Below are 17,679 nucleotides of genomic sequence, written 5' to 3'. Positions count from 1 at the left end.
ACTGGATTACCACCTAGGTGGTAATTTGTGTGCACTTTGTTTTATCCAAAGGGGATGACTATGCATTTTTTGGCATTCTGCTTGAGGGCATTGTTTTGACACCAGGTATCTGTCTCTGTAAGACCTTTCTGGAGGATGTCTGTGTCAGCTGTAGAGTCGATTATGGACCACAGTTAGCAGTCATCTGCAAACTTGTTCAGCCATACTCCTCCTGAACTTGCCTGTACCTCTGAGCAGTATCTACTGAACAGGTGGGGTCCCAGGACCAAGACCTGTGGGATGCCATTTGTGACTGGTTTAGAGTCGGACATGGCACCCGCAACTCTGAACATGTGTGTTTGATCTGTGAGCCAGTTGGCCACCCATCCTGTGACATAGGTGTTAATGTTCAAGCTGGTAAGCTTGTCCATAATGCCAGAGTGGGGAATGGTGTCAAAGGCCTTAGTGAGGTCCAGGTGGGCTGTGTGGGCTACTTTCACCTCCATCTGTGTCCTTGGCAACTATTTCAAAGCAGTCAACTAGGTTTAGGAGGCAGGATCTGCCTTTAACAAAGCCAAGTTGGGTAGAGTCCAATGTCTGGATGTTCCCACTGTCTCTGTTTATGGGTTCCATGATAATTTGCTCCATAGCTTTGCAGACCAGGCTGAGTAGGCCTATAGGGCAATAGTTTCCAGGTTCTGTTGTGGCACCACCTTTGTGGAGCTGGATGACTGTTGCTGTATGCCATTCTTTGGGTACATAGCCTGCGGTAAGGTTGAGTCTGGATAGTGAATGTAGGTGAAGGTGTAGTTCCTTTTGTGGCTGGTGTAAGACGCAGCCTGGGACACCATCCAGTCCCATTGATGCTGTGTTCCTAGCTTTGGAGAGGTCTGTTTTTACCTGCATGTCCATGAAGTCTGGGGCTCTGCATTCTTCTGGGATGGACACAGGCCCTTTTGCGGGTGATGGGGGGGGGGGGTTTGCACTGAACTTGTCCGCCAGGATGTGGGCAATGTCAGTTGGTTCAGTGTATTTTTTGCCATTTTGCAGTAGCTGACAACATATTTGACAGTTCCCACCAAAATGTTTGGTATAGCTAACGAAGGCTTTGTGGTTGCTATTCTTACATTCCTTGGCAATTTGTCTTTAGAAACTGGCCTTGAATTATTTTATGAGCGATCATTGTTTCTTCCTAATAATGATCAGTGATGCCTTTCCTTTTGTGAAGTTTGCTCTATCATGTGTTAGTTTCCTCCTTCTGTTGTACAGCTTATTTATGGGCAATGACCACCAGATTGGTTTCTTATTTTTGGAGAAGTGAGTCTTGGTTTTATTCGGGATGTCTCGATCCATGCATCCCTGTAGATGCTCATAGAATGCACTTGTATATGATTCTGCAGATTGTATAGCATTATCCTATAGCAAGGGGGCTTTGGAACTTTCCACTTTGGTTTTGAGAAGTGTGCAGTTTGCTTTTGAAAATTTCTTCACAGTGGTTTCCTTGACTGGGGGGGGGGTGGGATGTGGATGTCCAGTGTGATTACTTTATGATCTGATATTACCAGCGAGGGGTTTACCTCTGTTGTGGAACACTGGTACCCCATGTTGGTGATGATCAGGTCCAGTATGCTGTCACCTCTAGTGGGCGTGGTGACCAGCTGTTCCAGGGTGTTTGAGTTTTTAAACTCTAGGAAGCATTGGGCAAAGGATGTTGTACACGAATAATTCTCACAGTCAATGTTTGGGTAGTTGTAATCTCCTCGTATAATGGTGTTTGGTAGGACCTTTATATTTTCCACTGTTCTCAGGAATACTGAGTGAGGTTCCTGAGAAAAGGTAGGTGATCTGTAGCAGGCTACAATCTGATAAGCAGCTTTGCCCAATGTTGGTTGCACTTGCATGGTCTCCAAGGCCTCATGCTGTGCCACTAACCTGAAGGTGTGGGTATCCATAAGGTAAATGGATACACCCCTTCCTTTTGTATTTCACTCTGGGTTTTGGGGCTGAAGATCAGAGGGATTGTGAGTGTTTTACGTGGAGTATGTCCAACAGCTCTGTGTTTGACATAGCTTTGTATGTTAGGCAGAGATCACCTCTGAGTAGGCGATATGCGAAAGAGTACAGCTGGAGCATTTTGAGACGGTCTGTGTATGGCATGTATTTCAGGCCGCTAATGCTCTTTGTGAGGTATTTCTGCAGGCTTACCAGTTGTTGTAGATGTCTTGTGAGGTACACAGCAAAAGGGGCGTTGTACTCTATTATGGATCTAGTGAGTGATGAGTAGAGGGGAACAATGTCCCCTTCTATTCTGCATGAGACACCTTTTGTGATGAGGTGTGCCACATAGAAGGATTTCCTGACTACTGTGGGGATGTGATTATCACAGGTGTGTCCACTGTCCACCTGTGACCCAAGATCTCTTATCACACTTTCAGTGTTAAGTATACTACCGCCTATGTTGTAGTTCATGGCTACAGAGTTTTTACCAAAGGGGATGACAATGCACTTTTTGGCATTGAGCTTGAGGCCATGGCTTTGACACCAGGCATCTGTCTCAGTGAGGCCCTTTTGTAGGATGTCCACATCTTTAGTAGTTTCAATTATGGCTCCTAGTTTGCAGTCATCTGGAAACTTCATTAGCCACAGACCTTCCATGTTAAAGTTTAGTTCAGGGAAGTAGATACCAAACAGGACAGGACCCAGGACTGAACCCTGTGGTACTGCACTTGTCACTGGTCCAAAGTCGTACTTGGAGTCTGCTACTTTCACAGTGGGTGTTCTGTCAGTGAGCCAGTTGGCAACCCATCTTGTGAAATAGCAATTTATACCTAGTTTAGTGGGTTTATCTACAATTCCAGAGTGGGGGATGGTGTTGAAAGTCGTGGCAAGATCTACATAGGCTGTGTGAATCACCTTACCCTTGTCTACGGTTCTGGTGACTGCTTCAATGACATCTATCACGTTTAGGAGACATGATCTGCATTTTACAAACCCAACATGGTTGTGGTCCAGAGTTTGGAGATTACCAATGTCTTTTTTTATAAGTTATATGATGATACATTCCATGGCCTTGCAGAGCAGGCTCATCAGGCTAATGGGGCGCTAGTTCCTGGGGTGCGTGGTGTCTCCACCCTTGTGTAGTGGGATAACCGTCACTGTGCGTCATTCAGCAGGCACAAAGCCTGAGGTGAGGCTATGATTGAACATGGTACGTCTGTGTGGTGCCTGTTCGTTCTGTAGTTTGTGTAGAACACAGCCTGGGAAGTTATCTGGTCCCATGGATGCTGTGTTCCTGGCTTTGGAGAGTGTTTTTTTACCTGTGTAGCCATGATGACAGCAACTTTGCAGTCTTCCGTTATAGAGATGTGCTCTTTCATGGGTGAGAGGGGGGTAAAGTTAGCACTGATCCTATCTACCAGGATGTTGGAAATATCAGTTGGGTCTGTATATTTAGTGCCATTGTGCTGTAACTCAGAGCAGATCTGAGTGTTGCCATTGAGATTCTTGACATAGCTATAGAATGCTTTGTGGTTGCCTTTAGAATCAGTGTCGATTTTGTTTTCATAACTAGCTTTGGAGGATTTTATCAGGGATCACAGCTTCTTACTGATGTTGACCATGGAGCTCCTCCACTCATGGGATTTTACCCTCTTTTGCAACTTTTCTTCCTTCTGTTGTGCAGTTTGTTTATGGCAGGGGAACACCAGACTGGCTTCCTTTTCTTGGAGGATAGTGTCTTGGTTCTGTTTGGGATAACACGATGCATGCAGTCATGTAAGTGCTTATAAAGTGCAATTGGGAAGGATTCAGTAGTCGTAATTGTATTGTCCATCTGCATGGGTGTCCTGCAGTTCAGCACTTCTGTCTTAAGAAGCATGAAGTTGGCTTTGGAGATATTTTTTAACATGGTTTCCTTAATGGGGGTGTGGGTCCAGAATGTGGATATGTAGGGTAATTAGCTGATGGTCAGATGGGACCAATAAGGCGCTGATTTCAGGTGTGGAACTTCAGGTGTGGAACACCGGTCACGCAGGACAAACCAAACCCCGTAACCAACACAAATAACGACAAAGTGAGCTAAATGCTACTCAATGCCAGAAGTCTCAGCCTCCAGATGCATACACTCAAGGCACTTCTCATTATGGAGGATATTGATATCTGTGCAGTAACAGAAACCTAGTTCAAGGCTCCAGACAGCACACCAGCACTAGCAGGATACTACTCATTCCATACCTTCCAGCATCAGAACCTGAATCATAGCACATAGGGTGAGGATGTATCCATATTCATCAAGGATACCTACACCTCTCTCTACATGCTCTCTACAGGATATGTACCCATAGAATGTTGCACAGCAACGTTCTTCACACTCCAGAGGGGTGGGGCCACAAAAACCCCTTGGCATTCATGCTCTATGAGCCTGACGAGTGTGTTCTGCAAGGCAATGGAGCCAATCATAATGGAAGTCAACAATACAGAGATTGGGAAGCTTCACACAGTTGAGCACACCCAGTTTGGCTTCGTCAAATGCAGACCATGCCTCTTGAACTGGGAGGATTTCTTTGACAGTTACCCAGGCTACAGATGATTGAAATGAGCTCAACACAGCCTGCCTATACCTCGCTAAGGCCTTTGACACCATTCCCCAGTCAGGTATCATAGATGAACTCACCAACCTGGCCATGAATCCATGCATCAAAAGATGGATTGCAAACTGGCTCACAGATAGATCCCACACATTAAGAGTTGCTGGCTACATGTCAGACTCTACACCGGTAACGACTGGTGTTCCCCAGGGTTCAGTCCTGGGGTCCCTCCTGTTTGGTATAGACTTCTCAAATGTACATGCTAACACAGGAGGGTTGTGGTTGGCTAAGTTTGCTGGGAACTGTAAAGTGCTTGCCATAACAGATTCCACGGACGACAGACATATTCTCCAGAAGGGACTCTATGAGACAGATGTGTAGTGTCAGAATCATGGCCTCAAGCTCACTGTGGAGGAATGCATAGTGATCCTCTTTGTTGAAAACAAAATACCCACAAACTACCACATAGGTGTTACCCCCTTAAAAATGACACGGTGATAAGGGATCTGGGGACACAAGTAGATAGTCATCTTTCCTTTGACAACCATGTTGCCAAAGTGATTGGGAGATCCTCTGTGGCCCACCTAATCAACAAAGGGTTGCATCAGGATTCAAAGAGGTAGTGTTGGCACTCTACTCTTACGTCATCAGACCCATCATTGAGTACAGTGCACCATTTTGGATGTACTCAACTTAGCATATCCAGCAGCTGTAGAGACCACATAGGTACCTCTCCAAGAGGATTACTGGCCTCAAACAGTTGTGTTATGCAACACAACTGGTAAAACTAAATCTGTTCTTCGTTGCATACCGCCTACTCAGAGGCACACTCTGCCTAACATGCAGAGCCATGTCCGGCACATAACTGTTGAACATGCTCCATCTACAGATAACAACATTGAGTCGCCCTACACATTCCAGGGATATGAACCTCATCACAGCGATGAATACAACATGCTGGTGGGATAGAGTACCATCCCAGGCACTTGTCTTACTGTGGAACAGAGTCCCAATGTACATCAGACAGAACCCCTCGCTGACACTCTTCAACTGGGACCTTGATGAGTGGATGGGAACCAGACAATTCACAACAGGCATCACATCAGCAGCCCCACTAGAAAGTGGCTTAGGGTACTAACTATTAGAACTAGGCCTTGGGAGACTACCCAATGGTGTAGTGAAAGCTGCACAACTTGCGTAGGCTGACATATGCCTTCATGGAGATAGTCTACTACATACCTATGAACCTATGTGACAGGTACATGTCTACAGATAGTAGATGTGTACTTCATTTTACAGTCATGTTGTACAGCAGGCACATGGACCACATACACTGTAATGCTTACAGATACTGGTGGCTGTTATGTACAGTGGGAGAGATGTGCACCTCATGTCCTTCGTGCCATTGGATGTGTGCTGGGTGGGACAGTCCTGGATGTCTCCCTGTCATGGTCACCCTCTTACACACATCTCTGCCCATCCATCTTTGGCTTATTATACTGTGTTCCCCCTACATATATATACAGGTACATAGGTAGGTAACAGGCTATCTGCCTGAAGGCATATATTAGTATGGCCAGAGTGTGCAGCTATCACCACCCATGGAGTTCGTTCCCTAGGCCTCTGTGTAGTAGAGCTGATAAAGTGATCCATGGTGTGACAGTTCAGTTTCACATACACTCATCAAGGCTCCTCTGGAAGAGTGTCAGTGAGGGTCTCGGCTTAATGTCGGTTGGGAGCCTATTCCAAAGCAAGGGAAGTCTGTGAGTTAGTAATGTATCCCTCCAACATGTTCTATTTAATGTTGTGATGATGATATCCCTAGAGCATGTGGTACAGTGAGCTTGAGTTTACTTCAGATAGCGCATGTACATCAGTTCTGCATTGGACATTGACCTGTCTGTTGGGCAGAGATCTCCTGAGTAGACAGTATGCAACAGAGTACAGATTGAGTTAAATTCAGTCTTGTTGCATGGGGCAACTGTTTGAGGCCAGTAATCCTCTTGTTGAAGTACTTCAGTGATCTTTCCAGCTGCTGAAGGTGCCTAGTCAGATTCATCGCAAGTGTGTTGTGGTACTCTCTGGCGGGTCTGATGACTGATGAGTAGAGGGAACCTCCTTTGACCTACATGCAAAGACCTTGGCAGTTTGTGGGAACACATAGCATGATTTTCTAACCACTTTGTGAATGTGTTTCTGGAAGTAGAGATGACTATCCACATGTGTCCATAGATCCCTTATTATCATCTCCATATTTAGGGTGTTGGCACCTATGTGGTATTTGCATGACTGTTGCTCAAGGCCATAATTTTGACACCACATCTGTCTGACTGAGACCCTTTTTAAGGATGTCTCTGTTGTCCCAAACATTGATTATGACAACTTTTTTGAAGTCATCCACAAACTTTGCTAAACATAGCCCTCGTGTGTTTGACTGTATTTCTGAAAAGTATACACCAGACAGGAGGGGTCCCAGCACTGAGCCGTGGGGGGAAGCAGTTGTTACCAGGTTGAACAGGAGACCACAATTCTTACCTTGTGGGATCTATCTGTGCCCCAGTTGGCAATCCATCAAATGACATACAAATTTATGCACAGGTTGCTGATTTTTGTGGATACGACATGTGTCTGGGATGTTGGAAAAGAGCTTTTCAAGGTCTGTGTGGGACGTGTGTAGCTCATTTCATTGATGTATGTGCTGGGTGACTGCCTTGAAAAAGTACAGTTGTGTACCTAGCATAAAGGTAGATGTTCGAGTGTATTCACTGTTGCAGTCATTACACTTGGGTCATCCTGCTGGCAGGCTACATGCAGTCGGCCTGAATTCCAAAGTCTTGGTCCGGCGTCAGTTGCTGTCACCTCTTCCCTGACGTCAGTGCACCAGGGGTATGAAAGATGCAGCTGACGCCATTTTCTTCAGTTTTTCTTGTCCCAGATGTCAGGTGCCCCCAAAAGGGTAGGTTAAAGAACATTGCTAATAAAAGCATGCACTAAAATAAACAATACCTTCATCTACAAGCAAATACACCACATAGGTTGTATAGGATACAGAATTACTGATAAGTCCCAGCAAAGAAAGGGGGATGGTGGGTGGGTAACCTGGACTGCAACAGTGAATACAAGTGAATACACTCGAACATCTACATTTATGGTAGGTACACAACTGTACTATGTTCATCATGTTTCACTGCTGCAGTCATTACACTTGGGTTGAATCCCAAGTGTAATGACTGCAGCAGTGAAACATGATGAACATAGTACAGTTGTGTACTATGTTCATCATGTTTCACTGCTGCAGTCATTACACTTGGGTTGAATCCCAAAGTTGAGGTTGGGTGACTGAGTCTAAATAGAATTAAGAGTGGCTATAAGGCCCTGCAAGACTGCAGCGGCAAAGCCTGCTCTGGATTTAGAGTAAAGAGGCAAGTGGTAGTGCTTAGTAAAAGTGTGCACTGAAGTCCAAGTTGCAGCCTCCAAAATATCCTTGGTTGGTACTCCTCTGAGGAAGGCTGCTGAGGTGACTACTGCCCTGGTAGAATGTGGTCTAATGCCCTTAGGCACTGATTAACCATGTTGTGAATAGCAGAAACGAATGCAGTGTCCTATCCATTTTGAAATAGCCTTTCCTTGTGATCCTGCAGAATATGCCACTAAAAGTTGCTCCGTCTTTCTGAAAGCTTTAGTTTTGTCCAAGCAGAAGTGTAGCTGTCTGTGTATGTCCAAAGAATGCAGAAGTCTCTCCCCTTTATTCTGTGGGTTTGGGTAAAAAGTAGGCAAATGAATGGTTTGGATAAGAGCCACACTGGACACTACATTAGGCATAAATGTTGGGTTGGCCCGTAGAGAAACCCTGTCCAGATGGAAGATAATAAAAGGTTCCACAACCATTAATGCCTGTAACTCTGAGACTCTTCTTGCTGAAGTTATTGCTAGGAGCAGAGCTGTTTCCCATGATAAGAATTTTATCTCAGGTGTATTGCCTGGCTCAAAAGGAGGCAGTGTGAGTTTTTCCAAGACAAAATTGAGGTCCCATGCAGGTATTGGTGCTTTCCTTGGAGGTCTTATGTTTTTGGCCCCCCTGAGGAACTGCCTAAGTAATGGATATGAAAAAATAGGCGGGTCTGTATTGTAATGAGCTAAAATGGCAGAGGCATAGATCTTAATTGATGAGAAGGACAGGCCTTTGTCCAGCATCTCAGTTAGATATTGTAAAATCTGAGGAATATTTGGAACAAGCATGTCAATTCCTTGTGCCTGGTTCCAAGCACAGAATCTCTTCCATTTGTCTGCATAAGATTTTCTTGTGCTGGGCCTCCTGGCCTCCACAATGACATCCATAACCACTTTAGAGAGAGGTGTATTCTGAATGGTCACAGTATCCACCATGCAGCTAGATGTAGAGTTCTGAGTTGGTTGTGCAGGATCTGACTGTTTTGTTGGGTCAGTAAATGAGGAATTTGAGGCAATGTCCAGGCTGGGCCTTGGGACAAGCTCTTTAGGATTGGATACCAGTGCTGGCATGGCCAATCCGGGGCAATCAGAATCATTTGTGGCTTCTCTTGTCTGACCTTTAGGAGTACCTTGGGGAGGAGAGGAAGTGGAGGAAAGGCATATACTGTAAGGTTGTTCCAGCTGAATGACAGAGCATCCACTTTCCATGCTTGTTTGTGATAAGTCCTTGTGCTGAATCTCTGAAGTTGGCAGTTGTGAGGGGAGGCAAAAGGATCTATGTCTGGGCGTCCCCGTTCTCTTGTTATCATGCTGAAGATTTGTGGATCTAGTTTCCACTCGTGCGGGTCCATGAGGTTTCTGCTTAGTTCATCTGCCAGCGCATTTGATTTTCCTGGCAGGAATTGTGCTTGCAGGTGTACTTGGTAAGTCAATGCTGTGTTCCACAAAATCATGGCTTGTCTGCAGAGGGGTTAGGAATGTGTGCCCCCCTGCTTGTTTATGTACCACATGACTGTGGTGTTGTCCATCTTTATCAGCAGCTGTCCTGGATGGAGTAGGTCCTTGAAGGCTGTCAGGGCATTTTGTACAGCTAGCATCTCTTTTTGATTGATGTGTAGATGCCTTTGGATTGGGGGCCATGTGCCCTGAATACATTTTCCTGCCATGTGCCCCCCCAGGCATAATCTGATGCATCTGTTGTTAGTGTTTGCCTGGCTGTGGGTAAAGTGAATGGCTGTCTCTTGTTGTGGTGACAGGCCTGGGCCCACCATCGAAACTCCTGTTGCAGGCAGGGAATGAGTGAAATTAATGATTCCAGGCTGTGGCAATGTTGAGTCCAAACACTTTTTAGGTACCATTGTAATTTCCTCATATGCAGTCTTGTATATGGAATTAGCAGAATGCAGGAGGCCATGTAGCCCAGAGCCTGCAGAATTTTTCTTGCAGATAACTGGGTCTTTGTTGCCATGTTTTTGAAGTAAGAAATCAGTTGCCTTTGTTTGTCTGGCGTGAGATAAGCCATCTGGGCAGTTGTATTTAAGCTTGCACCCAGGAATATTATCTCTTGAGAGGGTACTAGTTTTGATTTCTTTTCGTTTCTGTGTACCCTAGGCAAATTAGTAATCTTTTTACAAACGTCAGATGCTGTAGAAGAATGTCCTCGTTCTCTGCTTGAATAAGGCAGTCGTCCAAGTAAGGATATATTTGAATTCCTCCTTGTCTGCAAAATGCAATTACTGGTGCCAGGCATTTTGTAAAGACCCTGGGTGCAGTAGATAAGCCAAAGGGCGGTGCAGAGAATTGGTAGTGCATTGAGTCAGCTATGAATCTGAGGTATCTTCTGCATGATTGTCTGATTGGGACATGCAGGTATGTCTCTTTGAGGTCCAAAGTTACAAGCCAAGCCTTTTTGCCCAGCATGGGTAGAAGCTGCTGCAGAGTCAACATTTTGAATTTCGGAATGTCCAGAAAAGTATTTAGAATAGACAGGTCCAGAATCGGTCTCCATGCTTAGTCCTTTCTTGGTACTAAGAAAAGTCTTGAGTAAAATCCTTGTCCCTGCTCTTGTCGTGGCACTGGCTGAATAGCACTCATGTCCATGAGAGATGAAACTTGGTTTTGTGCCTCTGCCCATTGATTGTGTGGCAGGTCTGGCATACCTTTTGCCTTTGGAAGGGTGTGAAAGTGGAACCTGTAGCCCTGAGAGACTATATTTAAGACCCATTTGTCCTGGGTAATCATGTGCCAATTTTGTGAAAAAAGTGCTAGCTTTCCCCCCCAAGGGTGCTGCCAAAAGGTAAATGCTTGGCATTGGCAGAGGGAAATCATTGGGGCTGTTTCCTATATGGCTGTGTTTTGTCTTCTCCGCTTTTGGAGGTAGGAGCACCCCACTGTTTGGGCCTGTATGAGCCCTAGGGCTGTTGTCTGCCTCTAGGGAGTCTATATCTGCCTCTTTGTGGCCTTTCTGACACAGGAAAGGACCAATTTTTAGAAGGCCAGTTCCTACTAAATCTGGGTGGCTGCACCTGTAAGAAATCCTTCACTGTCTGCATAGATTTAGCTTTATCCTCCATTTTCTTTAACACCTCTTCTGACTTAACACCAAACAAAGTATCATGCTGTAATGGAGCATCCAATAATTTTGCTTTAACATGATCAGGCAGAGTCTGTTCCTTTAACCAAGCATGCCTTCTAATGACAGAGCCTGTTACAGCGGCCCTGCAAGAGGCCTGCAGTGAATCATAACCACATTGCAAAGTATGTTTTCCCACTTGTTCAGCTGCATGCAATAAATCCTGCAATTCCTTGTTCTCAGCACATTCAGAATTTGTCAACATTTTCTGTTTTAACAGAGACATTAAATATTGCTGATATTTAAGCATATGAAATTGACAATTTAAAGCCCTTACAGCCAAGGTAGCAGAAGTGTAAACTTTTTTCCCCCATTTGTCCAGTGCCCTAGAATCTCTATCAGCAGGGACAGGGTTTTTTGCAGTAGCAGCCTTGACCCCTTTGGGACCCTGTGAAATAGTTTCTGGGTCAGCTGCAGGGTTTTTATATAGAAATTTATGAGAATCTGGAACCCTGTATTATCTGTCTGGCTTAACAGGTGCAGGAGGTAAAGAGTCGGGAGAAAGGCCGGACTCTGAAAATACATCGTCTACAATGTCTAGAACAGGAGGAATAGCAAGAGGTCTGTGCTAAGGTAGTAAAAGAAAGTCTCTGAGCCTTTCTTAGAATAAGAATAATCTTGGTTCTCCCAGTGGAAATGCTCCCTCATAGTATGCAAGGTTTCCCCAAATGCGTAATCGTACAAAATACAACACCTCCACTCCTTCAATGCTCCAAAATCACTAAATATACAGAACAGGAACACAATCACTGTGCGTTTGAAAAGCTCTTTTAATTCTGGTACCTCGGCCTTCGCCTTCTCCTGGAATACAATTTACAATGTCAAACACCACCCTTTTTATATTACATTTAATTGAATTATTGGTGCACCATCCCTTTTTCCATGATTAAATTCCCTTCATTATTAAACACGACCAGATGACTAGCATCAGAAAAAACTTTGTAAAGGCATTTTTTTTAAACTTCACTCATTTACATTGTTTCTGACTTCATTAAATATGTATAAAAATATATATAAACGCATTTTATGTGAATATATTCATAAATAAATACTTTTGTATAAATAATGCTAATAAATAATCACATTTGTGAATATTTTCCTAACCAAATATTACTACTATTACATAATACATTCTACACATATTTTTTACTGAATTTCTCCAAAAACATCACTTCTAAGAGATATGTGGAAAAATATTTGAAAAAATATTTAAACTTCCATATTCATTCCATTTGGAAACAAGGTTTTGAAATTAAAAATGAATCTAGATTCCATTTGTAACAATTTTTCACGAAATACAGCCTCATTTCCAAATACACTGGGCCTGCCCAACACACAAAATACAAATCCCTCTGGAATCCCCCTATGTTCTTCACAAAAATGTTTCCCTACCGGACTTTCCATTCTTTTGTGTTTTATATCACCAAGATGTTCAAGAATCCTAAGCTTCACCTTTCTTGTTGTTTGTCCTACATACCATTTCGGTTTCACACATCCACATCCTATGATGTATACTACCCCTGTGGAATTGCAGTCGTAGTATTCTAGGGCCCTGTATGTGACATCATTAATTTTGGTGCCATCCAAACTTTTGACCCGACTACACATCTTACAATTTCCACATCTGAATGTTCCCTTTCTAATACTCTTTCTAAATGTGCTATTGTTTCTAAAATTCAATATTTCCTTTAAGTTAGAATATCTACTATAAGAAAAAATAACCCTTGGTGGGAAAAGTTTTCCTATTTTGTCATCTTCACTGATGATGGGCCAAAATCTTATCACTGCCTCCCTTATTGCATCTGAAAATTGTGAATATCTGGTGACAAAAAACATATTGTCACCAGACCTAACTTTCCCAAGGTCACGAAAACTGAAATCCAAAATCTCATTTCTACCATACCAAGACTTGCCCCCAGTCTCTGAAGACTTGCCAAATCCTAACTCACGTTCTACCTTATCTCTAGCCACTCTGATGTTTGCTTCACAATATCCCCTCCCTAACAGTTTTCTTTCAACCTTATTAAATTCACTGGAAATCATATTGCTCTCTGAAGTGTGCATTCCTATGCGTTTGAATTCACCAAATGGTAGAGACTTGAGCAGAGAATCACTATGCATGCTAGATGCATGAAGAAAATTCTCGGCTGCTATCCTCTTCTGGTATGGTTTGTATTGTATTTTATTATCTGAACTCAAATAAATCTCCACATCCAAGTATTGGATACTTCCGCCCCCTATAGTATAAGTGAAATCTAATCCCCAAGAGTTTTCCTTGATCTCTAAGACAAATTTGCCAAAATCTTCTGGATTACCCTTGCACAAGAATAACAAATCATCAATAAATCTCACATATTTTACTACCTTGTTCTTATAAAATTCTGAGGGGTAAATGAAACAATTCTCGAAATGGGCCATAAACAAAATAGCATATGAGGGCGCAAATGCTGCCCCCATAGCTGTGCCCTCTTTTTGCAAAAAATGCCTCCCTTCAAATTCAAAACAATTATGTGTTAGGCAGAAATCCAACAAACTAAGAATGAAATATGTTTTTGGTCCATCCTCCAACATTTTTTCTACTGCTTTTAAACCATGATGTCTATTAATGCTGGTATATAAGGATTTAGCATCCACGCTAGCCTAATAAAAGTCATATTCCCATATGATGTCACTTACTTTAATGCACACTTCATTCGTATTTTTTAGATGTGACTGTACCCTTTCCAGATAGCATTTTAACAAGGAATCCAGGAATATTCCAACATTTTGCAAATAGCCTCCCTTACCTGAAACTATGGGACGTCCTGGTGGGTTCCTGATATCCTTATGTGTTTTAGGAATGATGAAAAATCTAGCAACCTTGGGATTTTTTACATGCAATTTTCTTACATCAACAGATGACAGAAAACCTAACCTCTCTCCCCTTTCCAGTAGTTCCAATAATTGTGAGTTGTATTCCTTTAATGAATTACAAGATAATTCTAAATATGTATTGGTATCCATCAATAAATCCAGAGCTATGGAATTGTATTTTTCCCTTGGAAGGATCACCCAGTTCCCACCCTTATCAGCCTGAGTAAACACGTATTGATTATTTACATTCTTTAAATCTGATAAGGCCTTCCATTCATTCCTACTTAAATTGTACTTTTTCTTCTTTCCACAGAATTTTTTATGTTCTTCTTCAATAGTTTTTAACAGTGTTTTCTCAAACACATTAATAACTGTATTTCTCTTAGGTGGCATGAATTCGCTTTTGTAAGGTACTTTGGGAACTGTCAACCTTCCATATCCTGTGCTGAAAGCAAAACCCCCCCATCTTCACACACTTCTTCCTGTGCATAAATATCTACCAAATCATTTTCATGCAATGTCATGTTCAGCAAAGAATTATCCAAACAATCTGAATTTTCAACATCATTATCAATCTCTTCCATATTAATGTCATTATGTATGCAAATTTGGTTTGAAAAAAACTCCCTTAAATGCAACTTTCTACAAAACTGCCTAATTTCTAAAGATACATCAGCCAAAGAAGGGAAACATACAGGTACAAACTTTGTACCTTTAAACAATACTTGCTTGGCACTCTCGGAAATATTTAAATCCGAAATGTTTAAGATATTGTAGCTCTCACCTTCACAAATGTCCATATTAGAACATAAATCAGGTACAAAGTTGTGCTGTAAACCCCCCTCAATAACAAAGTCTGCGATTGAAATGCTGCTTTCCTCCTCGATTGCTCTCACCACGTTGTTATCTCCTTCTTCCCTTATTTTGAAAGTGACGCCCTCTCTCTTTCTGCTGCGCCGATGACTGATCTGAAACGCCCGCTGCTCCGTTGACTTCTATTAGTGTCTCATCCTCTGCGTTCAAACTTTCGAAAGAAACACTCTTCCTGCTGCTAGATTCATCTGCTGAGGACGCTGAGGTCTCTCCCATACCTGATCTCGAGCCGCTTCTGACGTCACGAAAGGCGCCTCGCTTCCTCTTAAAGCTGTACTGCCAGGAAAACAGCTTGCCTGAATCATGATCTTTAACATCACGGAGGTATTTTCTCTTTTTACGTGAAATTACCTCCGCTTCGATTTTAGAGACTCTGTTCTTGATTTCAACTAGATTTTTATTGAAGACAGTCACCGAACTCTCCTCAATGAGTTTTTCTTGTAAATGCAGAATAGAAGTACGAACCTTCTGTAATGTTCTTTCATTTCTTTTTACAAGCACACTTAACCAGCCTAGTGTGCACTTTAAAGATATATCTTTCCATTCTGAGGACAAATCGGACTCGTCCTCAGAAAATTCAAAAGCAGGTAATCGCTCGACTCTCAGACCCCTAGGTGTAACATTTGTGCTGATGTATTTTTCAAGCAGCTTCAAATCATAAAAAGTTGTAACTTCCTTTATTAAGGCTCTCTCAAGTTCCACATACCTCTCAGAAAAGTCAATGGCAACACTCTCCCATGGGTCATTAATTGCCATCTTTTCTTCCCTTTCTTTCCATATAGATGCCAAATTAACTGGTTGAGTGGAATGTGCACCCAACGAGGTGACAGAAATGGTGTTCACCGACATGACAGTACAAAATACAACACCTCCACTCCTTCAATGCTCCAAAATCACTAAATATACAGAACAGGAACACAATCACTGTGCATTTGAAAAGCTCTTTTAATTCTGGTACCTCGGCCTTCGCCTTCTCCTGGAATACAATTTACAATGTCAAACACCACCCTTTTTATATTGCATTTAATTGAATTATTGGTGCACCATCCCTTTTTCCATGATTAAATTCCCTTCATTATTAAACACGACCAGATGACTAGCATCAGAAAAAACTTTGTAAAGGCATTTTTTTAAACTTCACTCATTTACATTGTTTCTGACTTCATTGGGAAAGTTAGGTCTGGTGACAATATGTTTTTTGTCACCAGATATTCACAATTTTCAGATGCAATAAGGGAGGCAGTGATAAGATTTTGGCCCATCATCAGTGAAGATGACAAAATAGGAAAACTTTTCCCACCAAGGGTTATTTTTTCTTATAGTAGATATTCTAACTTAAAGGAAATATTGAATTTTAGAAACAATAGCACATTTAGAAAGAGTATTAGAAAGGGAACATTCAGATGTGGAAATTGTAAGATTTGTAGTCGGGTCAAAAGTTTGGATGGCACCAAAATTAATGATGTCACATACAGGGCCCTAGAATACTACGACTGCAATTCCACAGGGGTAGTATACATCATAGGATGTGGATGTGTGAAACCGAAATGGTATGTAGGACAAACAACAAGAAAGGTGAAGCTTAGGATTCTTGAACATCTTGGTGATATAAAACACAAAAGAATGGAAAGTCCGGTAGGGAAACATTTTTGTGAAGAACATAGGGGGATTCCAGAGGGATTTGTATTTTGTGTGTTGGGCAGGCCCAATGTATTTGGAAATGAGGCTGTATTTCGTGAAAAATTGTTACAAATGGAATCTAGACTCATTTTTAATTTCAAAACCTTGTTTCCAAATGGAATGAATATGGAAGTTTAAATATTTTTTCAAATATTTTTCCACATATCTCTTAGAAGTGATGTTTTTGGAGAAATTCAGTAAAAAATATGTGTAGAATGTATTATGTAATAGTAGTAATATTTGGTTAGGAAAATATTCACAAATGTGATTATTTATTAGCATTATTTATACAAAAGTATTTATTTATGAATATATTCACATAAAATGCGTTTATATATATTTTTATACATATTTAATGAAGTCAGAAACAATGTAAATGAGTGAAGTTTAAAAAAATGCCTTTACAAAGTTTTTTCTGATGCTAGTCATCTGGTCGTGTTTAATAATGAAGGGAATTTAATCATGGAAAAAGGGATGGTGCACCAATAATTCAATTAAATGCAATATAAAAAGGGTGGTGTTTGACATTGTAAATTGTATTCCAGGAGAAGGCGAAGGCCGAGGTACCAGAATTAAAAGAGCTTTTCAAACGCACAGTGATTGTGTTCCTGTTCTGTATATTTAGCCAAATGATTAATCCTCAGGAGGAGAAGCTGAAGGAATAGATTCTTCAGCATCAGAATCCTCATAGGGAGGAATAGAGTATCCCTGTTCGGAAGAAGAGTCAGAAGAAATGGAAACCTCATCAGAGGAATCATATTCAGTGTCTTGCCTAGGCCTCTTATCAGGAGGGGGATGGGAACCCCTGATCAAAGTAATTAGGTCTTCGGCCATTTTGAGCATCTGTTTTTTAGGCATGGAAGTCTGTCCTGGAGATTACTGTACTTGTTTCTTTGTCTTTAAAACTGTTTTAGTCATTGTCTTTGATGCTGAAGTTGGCTTGATATAAAGCTGTGTAGGTCTGAAAACACCCTCAGAAGCCGACGGCTGCTCAGTGGCTCCGGACCCATCTGAGGGATTAGTTTCCGTAGGCCCAATACCTTGAGTATCCAGAGGCCTAGCTGTCTCCACGTGGGAGTCGGAGGCAGCCTGTGGCTCTGAGGTAGCGGGTGTCAGGGGCTGCGA

General features: G+C 42.2%; 1 protein-coding gene across 1 annotated transcript in view; it reads right to left on the bottom strand.

The window, feature by feature from the left end:
* The window catches only part of LOC122792877 (zinc finger and BTB domain-containing protein 40-like), a 1,459,166-nt gene that overhangs the window by 1,222,137 nt on the left and 219,350 nt on the right, over window positions 1-17,679 (bottom strand). The window contains exon 4 of the mRNA XM_044060435.1: window positions 15,171-15,668. Coding sequence (XP_043916370.1) covers window positions 15,171-15,668 — 498 coding nt within the window. The remainder of the gene's footprint in view (window positions 1-15,170; window positions 15,669-17,679) is intronic.

Source organism: Protopterus annectens, chromosome 2.part0, assembly GCF_019279795.1.
Source record: "Protopterus annectens isolate FY-2018-M chromosome 2.part0, PAN1.0, whole genome shotgun sequence".
NCBI lineage: Eukaryota > Metazoa > Chordata > Ceratodontiformes > Protopteridae > Protopterus > Protopterus annectens.
This window is presented reverse-complemented; position numbering and strand designations above follow the sequence as displayed.